The sequence below is a fragment of the Vanellus vanellus genome (assembly GCF_965231255.1).
Source record: "Vanellus vanellus genome assembly, chromosome: 2".
Lineage (NCBI taxonomy): Eukaryota > Metazoa > Chordata > Aves > Charadriiformes > Charadriidae > Vanellus > Vanellus vanellus.
In genome coordinates this window covers 118,854,150-118,876,785 of record NC_138906.1, presented here as the reverse complement: position 1 = coordinate 118,876,785, position 22,636 = coordinate 118,854,150, and the positions used below count along the sequence as shown (strand labels likewise).

At 39.8% G+C, this 22,636-nt stretch overlaps 1 protein-coding gene across 1 annotated transcript in view; it reads left to right on the top strand.

Annotated features, from left to right (window-relative positions):
- Positions 1 to 22,636, top strand: part of TMEM241 (transmembrane protein 241) — a 56,858-nt gene that overhangs the window by 8,353 nt on the left and 25,869 nt on the right. The window contains exons 4-12 of the mRNA XM_082479679.1: positions 2,050 to 2,131; positions 5,369 to 5,446; positions 6,816 to 6,841; positions 8,238 to 8,289; positions 9,451 to 9,499; positions 11,473 to 11,518; positions 12,503 to 12,538; positions 19,163 to 19,197; positions 20,436 to 20,505. Coding sequence (XP_082335805.1) covers positions 2,050 to 2,131; positions 5,369 to 5,446; positions 6,816 to 6,841; positions 8,238 to 8,289; positions 9,451 to 9,499; positions 11,473 to 11,518; positions 12,503 to 12,538; positions 19,163 to 19,197; positions 20,436 to 20,505 — 474 coding nt within the window. The remainder of the gene's footprint in view (positions 1 to 2,049; positions 2,132 to 5,368; positions 5,447 to 6,815; positions 6,842 to 8,237; positions 8,290 to 9,450; positions 9,500 to 11,472; positions 11,519 to 12,502; positions 12,539 to 19,162; positions 19,198 to 20,435; positions 20,506 to 22,636) is intronic.

The window sequence follows — 22,636 nt, the reverse complement described above, 5'->3', positions numbered from 1 at the left end:
TTCTAAAGCGTGAATAGTGACTGTCTGCAAAACTTCTATGCAAAACAAGGGCTCTGTGGAGCACACAGAAATACGTGTAGCATCTGCATAATGCTTCCAGTGCTGTGATCTGCCACCCAGCTTCTGCCTAACCCTCGTAGGCACGAATCCTATGTGTTCTGGTTGGCATTTCTTGTAGGGCTGAAATTTTCCCCACAGCGAAGCAGCAGCTCAGAGCCTTGCTTAAACAAAAGCTCCAAAGTGTGATTTAGAGGAAGCTACCCCTTGTCTTTAGTTGGCTTCCGATCTAGTCCTACAATCACAGGCTCGTCACTGAGCTTTCCTGTTTTGCATGTACATCTCTGTATTGCCAACTTAAGAAGCTACTAATTGGTTTACATACAAGACAGATTGTTGGTGCTGACACGTTACATCAAACATCCATGCATTCTTTTTCAGTCTTGAAATTCCCACTTGGCAGCATAAAATTCTACCCTTACATCATGGAAAAAGCATCTGAAGTCCTTTTCCATTGCACTTTGCGGTATTGGTTTGGAGTTGAAGATATATTTGGGATTCCTGGAATTTGGTGGCGGGTAGCATGAAAGAGCGTTATGTTCTAAATGAAAATTCAGTTTTCATCGTGTCTTTCTTTCATCTTTTCTTTTCTTCCCTCCCCTGTTCTTCCATTTGTTGCAGTTCCAGTAGGGTGGGGGTATTTTTGTTGGTGTTTGATGTGAACTTGTTGGTAATGAGGTATGACAGTTTTAGATACTGGTCTTGGTGACATTCCAGTTGAAGTCAATAACCTTAAAAGAAACAGTGTTTTTATAAAAAAAATGATGGTGACTACCCCCAAAACCAGAGTAAATATTTATGCCAGTGAAAGGATCTAAAGATTACTCTATTTTTGTTATCCTGGGGTTTTGATCAAGTATAGAAAATTATGTATTAAAAACAAAAGAGGAAATGTGATGTTCAGGTTTTTTTTCCTTTTCTGTGTTCATATGACTCTTCCGGGTTGTTTCATCTTCATTCAGCCTGTTCTACTTTCAGCGTTTTGTGATCAATTTCTCTGGTGTTCCATGAAGTATGGTAGTGTAGCGGTACCTATAATTACATTTTAATTCTGACATGCTAGTTGGAAGTGTAATCCAAAATAAGGAACTAGAAGCAGTTTGATTTCCTTTTGAGAACCAGCATTATTCACTAACATTTTCTTGACTTCAGTTCAAAGCTTGGGAAGAGTAAATGGGGGTAGCATTGTCTTCCGTCCTGGGAAGCCTTTGGATCCTTTCCTCCCTTGCTCAAAATCTTACATTATTCTCTCTTAAATTTACCACCTACCCAATCCCTTTCTCCCCTTATGTACCAAGATCAAAAAAGGAAAAGTGCAAATTTTGAAGGCCCTTCTCAGAACTGAAACCTGACCCTACTGCAATAACCATGGCTAAAAAATATATCAGATCAATCTGTGATGACTTCATTCCTCCATTAGTTGTCAAACTGCCTCTAGGAGTTTGGCTTAGTCAAAGGAGTATCATTAGGAAATCTCAAGAGACAGGCTCCCACAGAGACAATCTGATCTTTAGGAAGAATCTCTTTGTAAATCTGGTTGAGAAATGAATGTGTGGGTGGGCAAGTGTATTTGTACGTAGTGAAAATGTGTGCTGTCTGTGCAAGTACACCATTTTATGCCTTCATTTGTCATTTTTTCTTCCTTTTACAGTGCATCAAGGAAATTAGTTGAAATTTCTCTCCTTTAGAACCAATAGGAGTAACTGCCATGAAACAAACAATTTTGCAGGGAGAGGAGCCAGGGAAAGAGTAAAAGAAAGAAAATATATCTGCAGAGAGCTCCTATCTGGGATTAGATGAAGTGATTAATTTCTGTCTCAGACTTCATTATTACATGGGAAGACTACTGAACAATCAGACAATGAATTTAATATGCACACCTTTGAAATATATGTACATAGATACATATTATTATATTCCTTGCAAGCAACTGTTGCTGACTGTATGTAAACAGAATGTGGTGAAGTAATGGGATTTTAATTGTTTTCACAGGTCTGAAATCCTGTCATGGCTTCCTGCTTCAGTACTGTTTGTTGGCATCATTTATGCTGGCTCTAGGGCACTATCTAGATTGGTAAGAAATGCACACAAGTAGAAGTCAGTTCTCTATTACCTCTATAAGCAAAGAACATTCCTTTCATACAAGGTGTTTAATGCTGCTCCTGGGCTGGGGGGAAAGGGGGAAGGAGGGGTTTAAATAATACATACATTGTTAATGGTGCTAGAGCAGCAGTCCAGTCCTATGAAGCGTAGAGCTGTTTCGAAAAGCACTTCCACGACAGTCCAAAGCACTCAGCATCTCTCCAGAGCACTCAGTGTTTTGCGGAACAGATCCTCAGTGATCTGAATTGTGCAAGTAGGGAAGAAGCTGAGGAAGTTACTAGCGGTAACTTTGAAAAAGGGGGAATGAGGCTGTGGGATCTGTGGAAAATACTTCCAGGCAAAGGATGAAGACCATTTCAGTGAGAGGCTTTTGATGCTTTACAGGATTTGAAAAAATAAATTGAAAGTTGGAAAGAGATTATGGGAAGGGTTAGGTTAATCAGTTTTATGATCCATTTGAATCACAATAACCTACTGAACGTTTAGAGGATATCAAATCTGCTTTGACTGAAGTTGAATGTTTTTTACTTAAATGATATAGTCTTTTGTAAAAAAAAAAGAAAAGTGGTGACATGAATTTTTAGAAAACAGCAATGTTTTACTGCTGTTATGCACTCTGCAAGGTCAGATTCTGCACGAGTTCCCTTCTGCGTTCTGTCAATGCGTTTTAATCTAACTCCAGAGCCAGCTCGCTCCTGCCAGCTCCTAAACCCCAAGAAGACTCAAAAGGGAATTTTTGACAAGATTCTGCTTGTAGTGATCCCTTGAACATCCCAGTGGAGAGGAAGGGCAGAAAAGGACAGGAGGTCTCTGTCCTCACAAACAAGACTGGGGGCCTCATCTCGGACCCAAGTGACCTCTGGAAACCACAGGCATGTGCTCAGAAGCCCCATGCCTCCAGGTTAGCTCTGTTTTGGGGTAATTGCATTTATTTCCTCTTAGTTCCTTGTGAAAGCAAGTTCGATTGGGCTTCCCTGGTGTAAACTGAGCAAAGATCCCTAAGGCAGAGCCCTGCCTAGAAACAGCAGTAAAGCCTTGGAAGCAGCACCTTTTCTGTCTGCTCACCTGGGAGGTGGAGGAGGTATGAATCACATCCTCTTTGCTATTTTTTCTTATTTCCTAGTCATCCTGTAAGTTACCTTGTTTCCCTCTGTCCCTGCTCTGGTCATCGAAGAGTGAGATGCACTGGAGCTTCAGAAGGGCTGTAAATGGTTTTGATTTGCATCCCAGCCCTTCTTAAGGAGCATCTCCCATTTCTGAATGGCTTTTTGTTGTACGTGAATGGGGATTTTGAGGCCATTCTGTTGGCCATTTTAGGAGGAAAGATGAAAGGATAAGTAGTCTTCGGCCATGGTTACAAGTAATGCCTTGTACTGGGGCTAAATTCAATCCTACATGGAAGCTTTACTTACAATGACTTTGCATACAACAATTTCATGACACAGTGAGAAGGAAAATGAACTATCCCAAACTCCTACCTGAACTGGGTCACCTCATCAGTGTATTTGAATTAAGTGGGTTTATTCCTGAAGCAGAAATTCCATGCACTTTTTTGATCAAAGCCAAGGAGACCCGCTTTCAAACACTCCTGTATACTGGCAGGGCTACAATCTTAATCTCTGTTTGTGCCTCTCCCTAGAGGTGCTGGCAGCCTCCCCTGCCCAGGAGTTCGGGGCTGGAACTGGAGGAGGGCTGCTTAGCTCTGGACTGTGATGCATTAACAGAAGTATGCAGAGCTGCGAGGGGAGGTTTGTACAGAGTCTATTCACCCTGCCTGCCCAACCAGTAAACCTTTCTTTTCGTAAGTATTAGGCCCACTCACAAATTTAAGAAATGCTCACATCAAAGACAGGAGACATATGGAGAAGGTTAACTGGGCTAGGCAAACTGGAGCCATTGTTGGCTCCAAAACATATTTGGAAGAGCCAAAAGCAGGGGGGAGGAAAGAAAAACCCAATAAATTGGCTTCACAAAAGGAAGAATGTAGATTCTGCTGTCACCTTTCCTTGTGTATGGTTATTTCTTGTATTCCCTATTATTGTGTCAGGCTCAGGATGCTTATGTTAGATACTTCTGGTTTTATGTTCTCAGTTGTCCAGCAACAAGGTTGAGAATTGGTTTTCAGAATTGGTGAAGCTGGGGCTGACAACTTCATGCCAGTTGTGTTTGCATGATTTTCATTCCTTGCTAATTTAGAGGTGTTAAAAGTTATCTTGGTGTAACTGTTGTGTTTGTGGATCCACCCAAGTTGTCATTATGACTTAAAATGTTTAATTAGTGATGTTTATCTAGCTTTATGGGCATGAAAAGAAAAAGGCAGAAAATACAGTTGTCTGAATACAAAGTCAAATTTGAGAGATATTTGCTGCTTATATTGCCTGGTACTTAAAAGGCATGGACATCACTGAGAAATTAACTCATTCTCTATTCATGTGATTTAAATACAATACACAAGTGGGGAAATACTGCTTCCTAAAACTGCTTTAGTCTTTATATTATCTTAATTGGAGCAGAGAATTGCTTCCGTTTCAGCTGTCTGAGAAACCATGGATCTGATTTGGAGGAAATATTATGAGCCACTAATTCTGGTTGGGTTTGCCTGGGGCAACGAGTGTTTGATTCATTATTGTTATCATTGGGGTTTGTTTCTTAATGATTTCATGTTGGGATGGTGTCCAGATACCTCAGTAGGTATAATTTCAACATCACTTGTGTATGAACATTTCTACCCTAATTTCAGGCAGCTCTTCCTAGCAGTAACTGAAAGCAATGACCTAACATCATCTTGCCCATAATTCTGTTGCTAGGAGTCACACTGTATTCTTAGTACCAGTAGACAGAGACAGGAAAATGAATGAGAACTGTTTACTGTGGAGGCTGCAGATATTTAAACAGAGAGGCAAAACTAGAGGCAGAAACCCGGACCAAATTTCACTGAGGTAACTGTGTACAAACACACCGACTGAGCACTCGAAAGTAGGAGAAGCAGCAAGCAGGGTCTGCATTTAAAGATGCCTATGCCATGTAATAGTGATTGGAATGGGTCTAAGTCCTTTTTAGGAGATGTGGCATGGGTTTACAGCTTAAAAAACAAAACCAAACCCAATACCACCAACATGGGGACAACTGTGCCTAAGAGGAGTGCCCCTTTCTATGTGTGTGACTGCTCTGGGTTGATTTGGGCATTTTTGTTCTCTCCCAATGGCAGCCAATCCCGGTGTTCCTCACCGTGCACAATGCGGCAGAAGTTATAACCTGTGGGTTCCAGAAGTTTGTGCAGAAAGAGGTAATTGATCTATTAATTGATACAATCAAGGTAACTCCTGTAATATAATTCCCCTATAACAAGACGCCTAATTTCTGTTAATATGGGTGTTAGTGCTTTTATAGTGTCGCTGTGATAGCTAGTCATTAATGAGACGCAGAGAGCTTTGCTGTTGACAAGTATCTATATTGATGTTTTCTTTTGCCCTTTAGTTAATGAAACACTGCAAATGTGTATCGATAGTTTGATCTGCATTTTTAAGACTGGCTTGGTCCTGCTTGTTCTTTCCTTTTGAAAATGAATATCACCTCTCTCTCTCATCCCATGTAAGAATCTCATTGTTTGAGCTGAGAGGGAGGAGGACTGGGACCTTAGATCTAACCAGTATAATATATCTAGTATTTGATGTATTGTATGGTTATAGATAGATCAGATCTCCACATGAAATGCTGGAAACAGTGCATTTTTTTTATTTGTTTTGAAAGCTTGAGAATCTGTCCCAAGACCTATTAAAGTCAGAAGAATAATTCATGTTCCCTTTAGTAAGAACTGGCTTTGTTTCTCACAACCTGTATTGGGGATCCCTCTTTTTAGGCTATGAAATGCTTTTCTAATTGACCAGAGAGATCCTGTGTGAGGTAACACTGGGAAATCATTCATCACAGAGTTGTTTCTACAGTGGCCTCTGGGTAGCTGTGGAAGGGATCTTCCATTCACTACCTTTGTTGTTTACTTAGAAGACAAATAAATGGCCCATGTTTGCTACTCTGAGCAAACTGAAGAGGTCACTGTGGTTATGCCTAAGGGACATAGCAGTGTGTACCATGGCATGGCCCTGTGGCATTGGCATTAGTGTCCCTGTCAAAGTGTTTCATATTTTCCTTCTAGCTCACGTATGTTATGTCTCCTCTCTTGGAAGGTGAAAGCACTATGGACAGGATAATGCAAACACAGGTCTTGCTGGGAAGCTTCTGGAGAATAATTTTGGACCACAGGATTGAGAAACTCTCATGAGTTTAGACCAAGACTGATTTGGCTGGGGTAGTACCTAATTAATTAAGAATACTCAATATTTGAGTACATACAATACATAATTATGGTATAGTTCTATTAAGTTTGAGGACCAGGTGTAAAGTTCATGTCTTGTTCTAGGTTTACCTGCTGGTAAATATAAAATATAAATCAGGTTGAAGTAGCCTAATCTGTAGTCCAGGTTCTTTTTTTCAAATTAAATTTGCTCAGCAGTGCTCAAACATAATGACCTGTTGAATGTTGCTTACTGGATTTTTTTAATGTGTCATTACTTTCCTTTTTTTGGAAGCAGAAAGCACTATTTCACCAGTTTTATATTTAAATTTTAGGTTTTTTAATCATACTTTCTCTTTTACAGCAGACCTCTCATCTGAAAGTCTGTAGGTAAGCTTTTAAAACTGCTCAGATTCTGCTTCAGACTTGTTTTGGCTCCAGCTTCTGTATTTGCTTCAGATAATGGCACACCAAAACAATGAAGAATGTAAGGCACATTCCCATGGGCAGTGAGCCTAAATTGCAACATAGGAGTAATTAAGTATTTTATTTTTTTTTTAACAATTTCCTAAACAGATACATTTTTTTTTCTCCTTATAAAAATAAAAAAATCTAGAAGGTCAGTCTTCCTGAATAACAAAGCTGTGCTTTTAAGTATGTTTTTGGAAAGGAGATAGAAATCAGGTTTGAAGTTCCAGTGGGTAATCTTAAACAGTAAGAGAAAGATAATTAATGTGATAGAAAATAGCTAAAAATGCCTTTCCTAAGAAAGAAAAGGTGACTGATACTCAGTTCTGCTAGAATCATTCATACTAAGCTACAACCTACCAACCCTCCTTGGCCCTAGTTGTTTAGGCTTCAAAAAGGAGACAAAGAGACAAACAGAAGTCAGCCAGTCGTGCATTAAAAGTTTCATTCTTCCCCCCTATCCCCTTGAAGAATGTGTATTTGCTGTCCTCCACATTCTGTAATTTTTTAGCTGTACTTAGCATAGATAATGTTGGGTTATTATCTAGTGTACTTACAGGCACCATCTTCCTTATTTCTTCCTGTTGTTTCCATTATCTGACTTACTGTGGCCTTGTTTTCACCACTGGATTATTGTCAAGGGTACCAGGGGTTTTATCATCTTTATTCTGTCTTTTCCTATGCCCCTAGAGAGCAGGAAAATAAGCTGCAAAAGCAAATGTTTGTTATTATTAATAGTGACAGTCCATAGAAATTTCACTTCGGTGTATTCAGTGTAGCCTGTAGAAATACTGACTGAGCCACAGGTTAAGAATTTATTTAGTTCAAGTCAAGGGACAAGGGAAGGACTTGTGCTGTCCTTAAGCCATTTCTAGTGTAATACCACTCAGTCCCACTTTGCTTTGTGCTCTGGAGTTACAACGTAACTTTTAATGGAATCAACCTCTTGATTCTTGCACAACTTTTTGGTAGCCATTCACATCTAGAAATTGGTTGATTTTGGGCTTTCTGAAGCAGCCTAGGGAAGCCACATGGCAAGTGAAGAATAATATTCCCTACCAAAAAACTTGTTTTCATCACTGCTGAGATGTTTTGTGCTGCTTCCCTTCGCATACACCTTTGCTGTGTAAGAGTTATGAAGGATGCATGATATAAAACTTAATTTTGATGGCAGAAATTACTTCTTAAGTATAGAATAAAAATTAAACAAATGAAATGTCAGTGTAAAATTGAGTGGAATTGCCTATACTTTGCTGAGCGTACAAATCCAGGTTACAAGCTTTCGGTCTTGTTTGTATTTTTTTTCTCTTCTCCACAGTGTGCTGTTCCTCCTGGTAGCAGCAGTGTGCCTTCCTTTATGTGACACACAGGTGAGCTCTGCTTTGTAAAGCAGCTCGAGTTGGACCTTGATGTTTGACATCTTGTTAGCATGAGAGGGCTGCAGTTTCACTTGCATGCTAGGGTGGGATTCCTTCGAAGGAATTGTAAATGCTACCTATTGCTATGTTGTAGTCTTGCTGGTTTTAATGTGTTTGCATCATGGTGAAACCTCTGAGCGGTGTGGACATACAGCACATCGGTGAAAGTGGTAGCTGGGGAAACCATGGCTTAACTTCTTACAGGGCTTGGAGCGAATCACTTAGGTTTGCATTAATTGCATGTATTTTCAGGGGTTTCCTAAATTAGCTTTGTAATCACTCTACATGCTTTCTGTAGCTACTGGAGAAAGAAAGGAGGTAACTTAAGAGAGAGTGCTTAGTCCAGCAAAGATCTATTTCTTGGAGATGCCTTTCTCTTTTGGAGACTTAGGAAGGCTGCTTCCTTGTCTTAGATACTTCAGTTAATATCAGTGCTCAGTTGGGGTGAATCTGGGAACTTGTCTGGATGCATCTGATCAAATGTAGCCATCACATCAGAAGTGTTGCACCTGCGCTAGCTCCCTTCATAGTCCATGGTGCAGAGCAGGAGCTTCTGGTGTATAAGTCATCTCTCCTGAAAGCAGACATCTAAAATATGGCAGGTGAATTCCTCTCAAAAATGTTTATTTTTTCCCATTGATTGTGAAGACAGCCTACCCTGTCTGTTTAAAGTACTCTTTTGGATACTCTGTGGTTAGTTGGAGCATTGGGGAGAGAGACTGCTTAGCTGCTGCAGAGTCTGAGAGGAGAAAGGAGACAAGACAAACACCTGAGTGATGTTCCTCTGATCCTCTCGCCCCTCCCTGACTGCCAGTATAAGACTAAACGGACTGTGGGCCATATGCTCAGATTGTTTAAAATGGTGTACGTACCTGAAAGAAATGGAGCTATTCTCGCCAAAACTAGCTGGGACCCTGGCTAACTGGCATATGCTGGGTCTCTAAGTGGGACAGGAAAAACTTTAGTCTTCCTAGTCTTCTTTAGTCATCTTCTCTTTCTTTGTAACATAGCTCCCACTCACTGTACTTGCTTTGTGAAGCTAACTGCAGGGAAATAACAATACTTGTGTTTATGCAAATGTGCTTTTATTTATGTAGATGTTCTTTATTGCAGTTTGATCCAAACGGTTATTTATGGGCTGTAATTCACTTGATCTGTGTTGGTAAGTCATTTTCTTTTGGAAAAAAAATAATTAGGAAGAGTAAATGTGTTGGAGAAATCAGCTTTACTATGAAATTACTGATGTTTAATGTTCTTGATGTAAGAAACACTTGGAAAGAATGAAGCAGCTCAGTAAATAAAGTGCATTCCTTTTATAGCTTTTACGTTGAAAAAACAACATAATAAACTAGATATTGCAGTCAGTTAACAGTGGATGAGAAAATGCACATACAATTTTAATCAGCATGGGAGTTTTTGATGGTTGCATACCAAGAGACACTTCTTTCTGAGGGGAGAAGAAACATAAAAAAACAAGCAATAGCTCATAGCTGGAGCTTTATTGAACACACTGATTTTATTTAAAAACAAAAAATATTCTAAAATATCATGGAATATGCTCCCAAAAGAAAGATGTTGAAATGTTGCGGGTTTTTATGCAATCGTATGCTTTTTTTTTTTTAAATTAACAACGAGTTGCATAACCTGTCAGGTTTTCTTTTGTCTTTTTCAAACTAAAAATTGATTTGGATAAATCATAATTCTTCCCTGAAAAGGTAGAAACAGTCAGACCCAGAAAACCTGAAAAAAAGAAGAGTAGTAATTTTTAACTAGGATATTTGTGTCTTTTAGAGTATTAGGCTGGATAATAAGGGACTTGTATTTGGTTCTTAGCTGTCTCATAGACTTAGTGAGTGACTCATTCATATGTTGTCTTGTCTGCAAATTAGGGATGATTCCTTCTTTATTTTGTCTATTCATACTGTAAAAGTTTCAGGGCAGAGGTAATGTGTTTATATGTATTTGTCTAGGGAGGTCTAGAAATCCCATTCTAAAATGTTGTTAACATACAAATAAGAAATAGCGTTTTTCTTTTCCTTTAGGAAATGTTATATGGTAAACATTTCATCATTTAGGTAAAACAAAAAGCTAAGGATTTTTCACTTCAAATACTTGTTTGCTGTAAGGAGTGATGTTTCTGCTTTCTCAAAGCCAAGAGGTCTCATTTGTAAAGCAGTGCTAGGTCACGGAGGTGGAAAACTGCTTAGAGAGTCTTCAGGAGGCCCCTTCTGTGTGCTTGAAATGCGTAGGAAGTGCCAACATAATGTTTAGGCTCAGAATATAGCTTCTTTCCATTTCTTTTGTTTTTGAGAGAAAGTTGTTGATATACTGTTGGGGTCTTTTTGTGTAATTAGATTTCCTATCAGCTGACACAGAATAAAGATGCTACGAGAAAGGGCAAACAGATGAACTAATTTATTGCACAGTTAATCAAGACAGCATTAGAGAAAGGACATGTGTTCTACCCTAGCTTGACTAACGGAGGCTGAATTGAGGACATCTATTACATACTGTTCTACTGGATTTGCTTTTCATGTTCTGGTTTTCTTTGTGAATCAAAAAACCCCAAACAACAAAGCCTTGAAGAAAGGGTCTGAAAAAACAGAGCCTGATGCTGTATTGTTCCTTCCTTGAGTGCTTAAAGCTTTTCCCAGAATAGAAATGGGAGCTAACCAAGAGGTGGGTAGGTCAAGAATGTAAAGAACCTGGAGACCCTAAAGCTGAGAGAGCTCTAAACAGGAAAGGTGGCTCAGAGCCAATAGCTGTAGGGGTCTACATAGATGAACACATCATAGAAGTTACCCAAAAAATGGGGTGGGCTGAAGAACCCATTCTGTGACACTTTTCTGTATGTATTGACACACACTCCTTTGTAGTTGCCATGAGCTAGGAGTTGTCTCTTCTTTAAAAGGACTAGCAGAAACACGTAGCATGACAGTACTCTGAGATGATAACACTATGAAAACCATTAATTTGAAGTGATAGGTTCATTTTACTCATGGTTTACACTTTGTGCGGTGTTGCTAAACTGTAATTCAGAGGGGTTTCACATCTGCCAGTACCACAGCCAAACAAGCTGTTGTTTGTCAGACTGATTGCATGTTATGGCAATTACACATGTCATTTCAATTACAGGGGCTTACAAAGTATTTCACAAGTTATGGAAACCTAGCTCTTTAAGGTAATGTGTTTTCATTTTCTTTTAAAAAGAAAGAGATTGCTATCAAAGAGTGTTAGAGACAATTCTGTGTAGCAGTCAGGTAAACTGTAGGGATCTCTGCATTATCAGTGTGAGCTGGGCCACTTGGTTAATCATTAATGACTTCTCTTGCAAGAGGAGCCTTATTTATTGTTGATAACAACAGCATGTGGTTATTGATAGTTATACTGTGAACTTGAACACTGAATTAGTTTTAAACAGTGTGTTATCAATTTATGATGACTCAGTCCTGGAAAAAGAACCCCTAATTACTGGCACAGGCATTAAGAGGAAATGTTAGTTTGTGTTGGTCTTGAAAGCTGCATGGTTTGAATCTCAGTATCTCCCTTTGTGACACAGTCTTGTAAGTGTTTAGCAGCTGGTGACTTGCCACGGGACTGGAATGGCTGAGTACCTTAAAAACCTTCAAACCTTGCACTAATCCCATGTGCGTGTTAGCCAGGCAATAGCTGTTTTGAAAGCAGGTGGCATTACATGTTCACAGTGTCTATAATCTGCAGTTGTCTGTAGGGATGGAGATAGATATGTTGCCCCTGCATGTTATATGTATGTACGTAATATGTGCCTGTATAGAATGTGGATAAGCTTATTTCAAAACCATTTTCCATCTCTGTTTAAAGGATCTAAATTTTAGTCAGTCTCACTTTATCTTCACTTTAAATGAGACTCCTACTGACATAGTAACAACAGAAGTAATGTGCAAATGATGTGTAAATTAGTATACTGATTAATGTATTGATAATATTATAGATTATGGTTATAATGCACATAATTATAATAGAATGTTAGTATTACCTAATTATAACATTGTGTCATATATTATATAATGTTAATATTATGTAATATTACATTGTTATAATACTACTTAATATACTGATCTCTTATACCAAATGAACTCCATTACTAAAAGAACAAACACCTTTTTTTCTTTTCCTCCTCTCCCAGTGATCTGGAGCAACAGTACATCAACTATGTATTCAGGTAAAATGAATAAGGCTTTGATACATGATAGCTGGTTTTATGTGGTATATGTTTTCATTTTCAACCGTGGCATGTTTAGGAAACTTATAGCTACTGCTACTTAAATGTATTTATTTAGCAGGACATTCACTGAAAGAACAGTGCTAAGCTGAATGGCTTAGCAGCTGAATTTTTTTGGCTCTGCTTATAGGTGGACATGCCAATATACACCTGGGGAGGTAACGAGGTGTTAATTATGAATTTTTTAATCACCATGTGCAGAAGTGATCTATCATTTCCAGAAATAATATTTACAGAGTAACTCCTTGGCAATACCTCACTTCAGAAAATAAAACTTGTACAAAATTGCCAGAAGGGGAGGTAGTGATTACAACAGTACGATGTGCAATGAACATGAGCATTAACTGATTGTTTGGAGTGCTGTTAGTGGGATTGAGTAATTCAGACTTTCAATTGTTTTTCTGATTTGGACATATAAAAGTGACTTGTTATTTTGTAGTTAGTGAGAGAGCCTGAGTCACTGACCAGACTCCCCTGCTTTTTTTTATTTAAAAAAAAAAAAAGTTATTTCTTTCCTTAAAGAGCCATATAAGCCAGAACATTCAGTGTGCATGGCTTCTGCTAGATTTTTATGAGGCTTTGTTTGAAGTGAGTAATATAGAAACTTTGCTAGATCCTCCTCCATCCATAATCACGTCCTGTATATGTTGACCTCTATTCTTGGAACGGTACCTAAAGCTGTATGGGAACACTCTGGAGTAGGGACACTAAGTTCTAAGAAAAGATTGTCAAAAGGAATGAGAGAGAGCAGAAGTTAGCAATAAGCATAACAAAAATGAAGTTGTGCTTGTCCATTTGTTTAGATGAGTGTGTGCTCTTGTCTGACCACATTAAAGATGCTTGGTAGGAACTCATCAGGGACACCAGTGTAGGACAGTTACTTCACTTCAATTCCCATTTACCTTGTGAGCATCATCAACATGATAATACTGTGTATCTCCTTCTATCTTAGTTCAATCAAATCTCCTATTTCCATAAATAAGTAATGCAGGCCTCTGATTTTGTGTTTGTATGATTCCACTGTATATTCACCAGGGTTTTATGTGTTCACAATATCTTAATATCAGTTTGCTTGAAGTATGTGCTTGTTTAAGTTGGTTGTTGTTTTCTATCTACCATGAAGTGCAAAGCAAGTCAGTTTTACTCAGAGAAGGTAGTTGTGTTTATTGAAAGTGTTTTGAAGTATTAGTCATGGAACTTGCAAATATGCTGCTGTGTGCAGAAATAACCAATGAAGTCTTGAATAAGCTGTAGCTATTTGTCTGTGTTGAAGGGACAATCATGAAACAAGCAGTAAAATCAATTGATTTTTCATTTGGCACCTGCCTCACTATGGCTCTCAGTTGTCGTTTTAGTTGAAAATTGTATCTGGGCCTGAACCTTTAAACTCAGATTTTGACTGAAGGTCTTAATTTTGCAGCTTTGATTGAAAAGTCAGGGCTGGGTTCCTGCTGTGTTAGTTGATGATATCCTTTGAAGTCTGTGAAGTTGTGTCCAGCAGAGAGCAGGAGTTCCACATTACATGGAAAGTATGATTATTGATTTAAAGGCTTTTGAAAGGAAGAAACTTCTTGCTGAGGAACTGTGAGGTGCAGTGGTATGTATTATAAAACTGTTCTTTTAAAAAACAAAAACAAAAACAAAAACAAAACCACAAAACACACAAAAAAAAGGAATTTTGCAAATTGGAAGATGGCTATTTTACCATCTGCTTAAAAGCACAAATGTGTTATCAAAGCTTGCAAAGATTTCCACCATTAAGGGGCTTAAAGATCAGTATAGCTTGTGAGATGATGGTGCAAAGCAATTGCTGGAAAACAGGTGGTTACAAGGAGGTTGAGGACCAGATGCTTATTTGTTTGGCTTGGGTCTGTGGATATCTATATGTCTGTGTGTCTATATATGTACGTATGTATGTACTTCTAAGTGTTAAAGAAGGTTGCAGTCCATAGCATTTGGACCTCATCTTGTCTAGGGAAAATAAATAGTACCATTGGCAATGGGATAAGTGACAACTGATTTTTGTTTTGTCCTGATAATGGATGATGTTTGAAAGGGTGTGAAATTTGGCAGAAGCGCTCTCCTTGTTTGTGACCTCCGTGATGTGCCACTGCTGTGAAAGTCCTCCAGTGTCTAATGGGGCTGAAATCTTTCTGCTGCAGAAGGCACTGGCAAGGTTTGTCTCTTTGTGAGACCTCAGCTGTGTGGGCACGGCCAGATAGTGTTTAGAATCATAGAATCGTAGAATCATTTAGGTTGGAAAAGACCCTTAAGATCATTGAGTCCAAATGTTAACCTAACACTGCCAAGTCCACCACTAAACCATGTCCCTCGGCACCACGTACACACGTCTTTTAAACACCTCCAGGGATGGTGACTCAACCACTTCCCTGGGCAGCCTGCTCCAGTGCTTGATGACCCTTTTGGTGAAGAAATTGTTTCCTAATATATAGGAAAATATATAGGCTTGTTACAGTAGAGGCTGTTCAATGCATTTCCGTTTGGTATGAAACCACAGTTGTACTCTGAGTGTAGAGACTGCCTGGACAGAACAGATCAAAAGTTCTGCCCCAAGATACTGTATGTTAGAATGTACCCATATGTTAGGTTAAAATATATATATATTTAGATTTAAAAGAAACTTTAACTGTATTGGCTCTGTTGGACACTTCCAGAGGTGTAACTGAAAGTCTCCTGACATATACTGTCCCTACATGCCATGCACTGTTTCTTGTTTTAAAATCTGGAACAATTTGGGAGGGGAGAACATCTTAAGCAAACGTACATGAACTTTCCAGAACCAAATAGATCTGAATAAATATTTGCTGATGTTGAAAGTGTGGTGTTCTTTTCACTTCATCACTTACAGCATGATTATTCAATGGCTTTTAAAAAAGGAGCCAGACCAGGAACAAGTGTAGGAGGGAAAACGAAGCTGTGCTATGCAGAGATGGGAGGGGTGATGTTGCTTCTCAGTGCCCAACCCCATCCTGTTCATCCATCTCCCTTGTGTTTAAGCATGTGGAGCAGGGAGGGGGAGGAATAGAAGAGAGCAAATGTACTTCCAAGAACCTCCCTCTAATCCTTCAGTCTTATTCCCACCACCTTCTTTTTACTGCAGTGCTGTATTTCCCTGCACTCTGACTTCTGCTGTAGTGTTCTACTTCCTAGTGGTTTTTCCAGTAATATTGCATTTTCTTTTATTTCTTTCCAGTCCCCCACTTTTTATCAAGGAGGGAGCCAGATTTCTGTCCCCCCAGCTACCTGGCAAGGGGTAGTGTTGGGGGTGGGTGTGTGTGTAGTAATGTCTACCTGGCATGTTGAGGGATACATAATGTGTCTTAGAAGTGGGTCGCAGCTCATCTTGGGCTTTTTCCTATGCTGAGGCAGGTAGAGATACGTTATTTCTTGTGGAGAACCTGGAAGAAAGTTTCAGTACATCCCAATACCTGTCACTGTCTGATGTTTGTTCACAAAGGCATGCCAGATAGCCAAGCAGTCACTGGTGAGGAGAAAACCAGACTTGCAGCCTGAATGTTGCAAATGGTGAATAAATGGCATTGACAAAGGTGTGAGGTAAAGGCTCTACTCTATGAAGCTGAACTGCAGCTGAACTACATCTGGCTTCTGGAAGAGCTGCTAACCTGTCACTCTTGTGAATTAAAAAAACTGCAGTAGATTTTCTGCAATAGGGAGGGCAGCTTTGCAGGCATGAATTGCTGTTCTTGCTGACAAAACCTCTTTTTAGCCAGAAAGAAAACCATGAGTGACCCAGCCCTCAGTATTGAGTACCTGGGGAAAAGGAGAGGAGCAGAGAGATCTGGCACAGGGATTTTGGTTTTGCTGCAGCCTGATGCTCAGGCTGTCCTGCTGGAAACCTCTGAATCCCTAATCTGGTTTTACAGCATCATCGTGTCTTTTCTACTGATGTTCCGGTCAGAGCAGAGTTACAGTACAGTTTTAATGCCATCTAACCCGTGTGCCTCAACCTGCCCCACACTTCGCAAAGAAGGTTTTGTTTTTCCTTCTATGTTTTCTTTGGATTGAGGCCTGGGATGTCTGGTAGGGTTATCAATTCCTTTTGGTTGCAGAAGGAAGTTTCTCTCTGAGCATTTCCCAATCTGACTGTTTTTTTGTTTAAAAATTAATAATGCAAAAAGCAAAAGCGGAGAAATATGGCTTAGTCATAATTCTCATCAATGTTGATACAGTTTCATTTGCCCTGCCAGTCTCCTGTTTTCTCTGTTATTCAGTCAAAAGTAATAGGCTTTTGCTTCCTTTTCTCTCTTTACCAGGAAGCTGAGGAATTGGGCCTGTTTATTGTGAATTCCTCTTGGCATCCCATGCGGGGAGAGCGCATATGTATGGGGAGGAGGGGTGGGGGGGGAATTGCCTACTGTAAGTGATCTGCATTGCCTTGCTTTGTATCTTTGTGACAACCACATCTTTTAAAAACATGTATAAATATTGACAACATGAACATACTGTACCAGCTGATGCCTTTCAAAGACATTGTATAAAACGTTAAGCCTAAAATACCCACCTGCCTGTCACTCATGGACTGTTTCCTCCTTCAGCCTATGTTCTTCCACAGCTGATTTCAGTGACAGGCTTCCCCCCGAGGCTTCCCTGGCCACGGGATTTCCATGCTCTTTGCAGTTCCTTTTGCAACCGATGTCTCTGCGAATGATGCTGGGGTTCACCAAAGCATGCTGAGGGCAGGCCACCAAGCGCAGTAGCCTGGTGGCTCACGTAGAGAACTGGGACCAGCTGAGAACGAGCAGGCTCGGACATGGTAGCTGCGCTAACGCTGGAAATGGGAGTTGGCCTGGTATAAGCACCACACTGATGACACTGTACTGCTGCAGGTACCTCATTTACAGCGAGTTCAGTTTTCTAGCTGTATCCTTGTGTGTTGGGAACCACTTCCAGCTCTTTTTCTGCCTTAACTTCATTTTGCAGACGTCCATTCCTCCACTGGCTGGGTTGGCACTTTACTGCTGTTACTGGGCCTAATGAATTTTAAGAATCACTGGTAATTCGCCAGGGAAAATAGCCTAGCTTTAGCATTCATAACATTAACAAATGTCTTTTCACCTTTGGAAGTGCAGTGCTTGCTGCTTATCAAGAGGAAACCTCTCTAGATACTATTTTCTCCTTCTCCCTCTTGTCTTCTGTGTTTGTCATGGACATGTATTGATGGCAATTGGAGGAAGCTGGGCTCTGCTTTGGAGACATGAACGCTTCTCCCATCTTACAATGCCCCAGAATGTGTTTCTGTAGACTTCTAACCTTGGAAACAACATGTAATGAAAAAACTTGGAAAAAAATCAGAAATTTACTAGGAGAATCAGTAGCACTGAAAAAGGCTCTGTACAGCCTATACTGCAAACTCAGAGGATGAAGTCTTTGTAGGACCTCAGAAATCTGAAGTTGTGCTCTAGGGAAAGAACTGGTCACAGCTGATTTTCTTGTTCACTTGCATCTTTCTGAAAACAGTGCATCATTTGGGCTGGTGTTTGGTTTCATTTTCATGCATTATTTTTTAAACTTGTTTAACTGCAGCATTTGTCCTTTCTCTGGCATTTTGGGCATGAATGTGCATTGCATGTACAATCACATGTGTAAGACTCTATATTGACTCTTAGATGCAATACATGCACATCCCTATAAAGCGGACATTGGTATGCACACAGCTGAAATTAATCCTCAGACAGAGAGACACTCAAGTCTAGACACAGGTACAATTCTCTGTAGATTCTGTCTCAGTGGTGTCACCAGCTGGCTGAACAGCAGGTCTGTTGAAAAGGACTTGGGGGTAACAGTGAATGCTGAGATATGTATGAGACAGTAGTGCGTGCTCATGGCAAATTAAGGCAAACCATTTATTTGGTTACATTAGAAGCAGTGTGGCTGTCAGATAAAGAGAAGTTATTACGAGCGTTGCTGAGGCGGTAGCTGGAATACTTTATTCAGTTTTGGGCGTCCCAGTTCAAGAAAGATACTGAGAAACTGAAGATCTAGCCGAGAGCTACTGGCGTTGTTAAGGACTTAAAACACATGGCCTACTGCAAGGAGAGTTTGAAGGAGCTAGTCTTGTTGAGACTCGCAAAGTGGATACCAAGGTGCAACCTAAAAACTACCTACACCTTGAAAGGGAGCTGCAAAGACGACAGAGCCAAACTCTTCTAAGGAACGGTAGATGGTATACCCTTTGCTTGAAGGGTAGGGTGGCCCTGGGACAAGTTACCCAGAGAAGTGTGGAATATCTATGCTGAGAGGTTTTTGAGACCTGGCTTTTTGAGATGGAGCACAGAGGACGTGATTAAATATTGATGATAGTCCTGCTTCGGGTGAGAGTTTGTATTTGGTGACACCGGAGATTCCTTCCCAACCAACTTTTTTTTTTTTTTAAATTGATACTTATGCCTCAGTTATTCTATTTAACTTGAATAAGTTTCACCATGAAAAAAAACAAACACAAAGCTGTCAATTTATAATGTTCATATAATATGTCATGCCATAAATTCTGTAGTATGCAATTAATCTTTTTTTATTTTTTAGTGTTGTGCTGTTGGCCTCTGCATCCCATCCAGCAGGTAAAGTGGATTAAGTTGTTCCTTTCTTAAGTTTCCATATTGCCTTTTATTTCCATGTATGTTTTTAGAGGCCAAACCCTATAGGATTTTAGCCCTGGTATTCAACAGGAATATGACCAATAATATGATATCATGTAGGAAGAGGAGAGGAGGGTATATAACACTGTGTAATTTGCGTGATATTTACTAACACCTTTCTTAGCTGCCCTTTGCAAAGAAGCAGCATAGGACAGACAAAGAACACCTTTTGAGGTTGTGCATAGTAAAGAATAAGGATTCCCTAGGAGAATATGTCCTCTTCAGAGCAGTGTCCCAGCAGTCCATATAGAACGGTTTCCTTCTCTGCATTGCCCTCAATGTTATGCAGAGATTTCATATTGTTGCTTTCATAAAATGTATCCCATCACTTGAGCCCATGGCAGGATTTGAAGTAGCGAAAATTCAAAGGCTAAAAATGGAGAAATTGAATGTTTGATGGTGGGTAGTATTCCTATCATGCTGGTGTTTAAATAGTTAGAAGGATAAAGATGATAATCTGTTGCTTTGACTAGACTTTTGCTCAGTCAGAAAAACAAAGGAAGAAGCATTTAAATAAACATAAATTCCCCCTTTTGCCTGGTGATGCATATTGTGTATATAGCATTCCCCCACCAGGATAGACAGACATGTTAAGCAAAATAGTCCTGTATTTCAAAAAGTGAAAGATGGTTCTTCCTCTGAATCTGTAAAGCCAAGAACAACCAGGGTCCAGGTTCCTGGAAATGCAAGTACTCGAGAGCTCTGCTTGGATCTGGGAGAACTTTGTTAAACCTCTCAACTTGCCCTGTGTGACAGAGTTCAAATGCCAGAGGGGGAGGCAGCCAACATATATGTCTGTGTTTCCTGTTGCTTCAGTAGGAACTATCATGAGCCCTGTAATAAAAGAAGTGGGGATGTGCATGTCTATCCACTAGCAACTGTTGCTTAAGCAGGATCTTCTGTATACTAGCAAAGAATACTCTTACATATCCCTTTCCCCTTTTTCAGCCGAAGGCAGGACCTAGCTAGAAGCAAGGTCGGAGAGAAATCATTAAACACATTAGAAATGTGGAAAGCATCATAAATGAAAAGTCAGCCAGCTGTAAAGGCTCAAAGGAATGTTAAACTAGTAATGTTCATATAATTGCTGTTCGCCTGCTTATAACAGTGGGTAATTTTCTTCCCCTGTGTTCCACTGTGTATATTGCTTTGTCCCTCAGGTGATCTCTTCAGTGCCTTGGACTTTCCATTCCTGTACTTCTACAGGTTTCATAGCAGCTGCTGCGCCAGGTAACCTCTCTATAACAGGACATGGGAATGTTTTCAAAAGAAGAGATCCCGTTGACTTCCAACCTTGACTCTCAGTTAAAAATTTTTGGAGCGTGCAAAACCTTAGTTATACTAGTTTCTGCTGGAATAAGCCAGTCAGACTGCAGAGAGTATGTATCTCTGGATATGCATTTGAAGGCCCAAGATTCAAATATGCTGGAAGTATATGTGTTTATTTGAGTGAGCATGTTCTGATCAGGAGAGTTCCCAGTCACCAGTAAAATAATTTTTACCTAACGTAGCAAAGCTTTGATAAATAGCATCTCTCAAATGCTTCTCAAGTCGGATTAGCCCTTGTAAAACTTGCTGTTTGCAGTGATTACAAAGTATTAGTCTTCAGCAGTATATGGGTGTACATGGATTTATTTGTCTGTACATCTTGTTATTTGGCAGAATGCTTTTTTTGGGTAAAAGGGAAAAGCTTTAACAAGCATTCCTTTATTTTGAGTAGCAAAAGTTCACTACCCAGCAGTGTAATTCTCACAGGACAATGTAAGTATGTTTTCTATAGGTCTTAATTATCTCAAAAAAAAATTATTCCTGTCGTTCCCCGCCTGTCTTTTGCCAAATGGAAGATGTTCTTTTAGAGGGGAAAAAATACTTTCATGCTAACTGATGGGAAAAATATTTCCCAATTCTTAGGGATTTTCTTAATTGTATCCATAATTTCCATTAAGATGGGATATTAAAAATGGTTGTTAAATAGTTTCCCTATGTACATATTTTTTTGGTATGAAAGTGTCTCTTTTCAAGAGTGGACTATCCGCACTACAAGTAACTTGCGATTAGGTATTAATGAATAAGTTGTTCCATGGTAGGTAGGTGAAATCTATTTCTTCTTGAAGGCAAGGTCTAACTGGAGCCACTTAAGAGATATATCTGTCTAGCCCAGGTATTCTTCTCTTCACTTCATTAGAATTTTACCACTGTTGTAGCCTCCCACTACTGTTTCCATTGGCTCAGCTTCAGTACATTTGTAGTAGACAGCACTGTACACTACAGCAAGTGGAAAGGAATAGTTAGATGGAGAAACAAGCATTTCAGCTGCTCTCCTACATCTTGTAATCTAGTGTCTTTGTAGATGTAAAGGATTCGAAGGAAAACTTCTGCAATGTAAAGTAAGGGTAACTGATGCAGCTAAATCTACTACCAGTGCGGAATGTCTGAAGCATTAATAATAAGGTGCAAAGTGCTCCACTTATTTAATGGAAGAAATCGGTGTTAACTGTTACATCAGTATTTCAGATATTATAATTAGCTGTTTCACTTTTGCCTCTGAATTTGTCTCTGAAGTCCTTCTCAGCAGGACAGAAGATGTGGAACAAACTTAAGACAGCTGCAGGACTTTCAAAAGTTTGTGCAATGCTGCTTCATTGAACTCACTGATTTCTCAGAGTGGAATGCTCTACTGTTCAGCGCTTCTCTGCAACAGGGAGCTGAGTTTGGGTCTATCTTTTATCATGAAAGCAGCATCTGCTTTCTTGGCTCCAGGCACAGCGGATAGTCCTTTGGGGTCTCATGTTACGGCTCAATGTAAGAAACCCTACTACCTTCTATTCCTGGGCAGTTATCTAACCATACTCTTTGGTGTGTCAAAAACACCTGTACTGACATGTGGCTGAGACACAACTTTGCCACATGTACTGAGCAGGGAGCAGAACTTGGCTGAGGTGCCAGAGCCCAGCATGGAACTTCTGACCTGGGGAGCTACCATCTTCCACTCTTCCTGCTATTGCAGAGAGGGCACCAACTGCATTGCATCAGTATCCAGAAGAGCATACCTTCTTTGAATACCAAGGCAGTTTTTGCCACACCATCTGTGTGTTGTGTTGATCCTATCTCCTTTCCCATGCAGCTTCCCACAGTACTTTGTAACCTCTTCTGCCTCTCAACCAGCCACACAGTAATTTATGCCTTACATATTTTGAAGTCCTTTTCTATTCCCTGCTTGCTGGTCTACACTATTTCACTGGTTCACAACCAGTGGGTTGTAAGTATGTCACAAGTGAAACAAAATCCAGAGCCAAAGCTTGTAAGCTCTGTGAGGTCCAGTGAGATGTGGAACAGAGTTTCCTTAAGAGTAGTCTTGGCT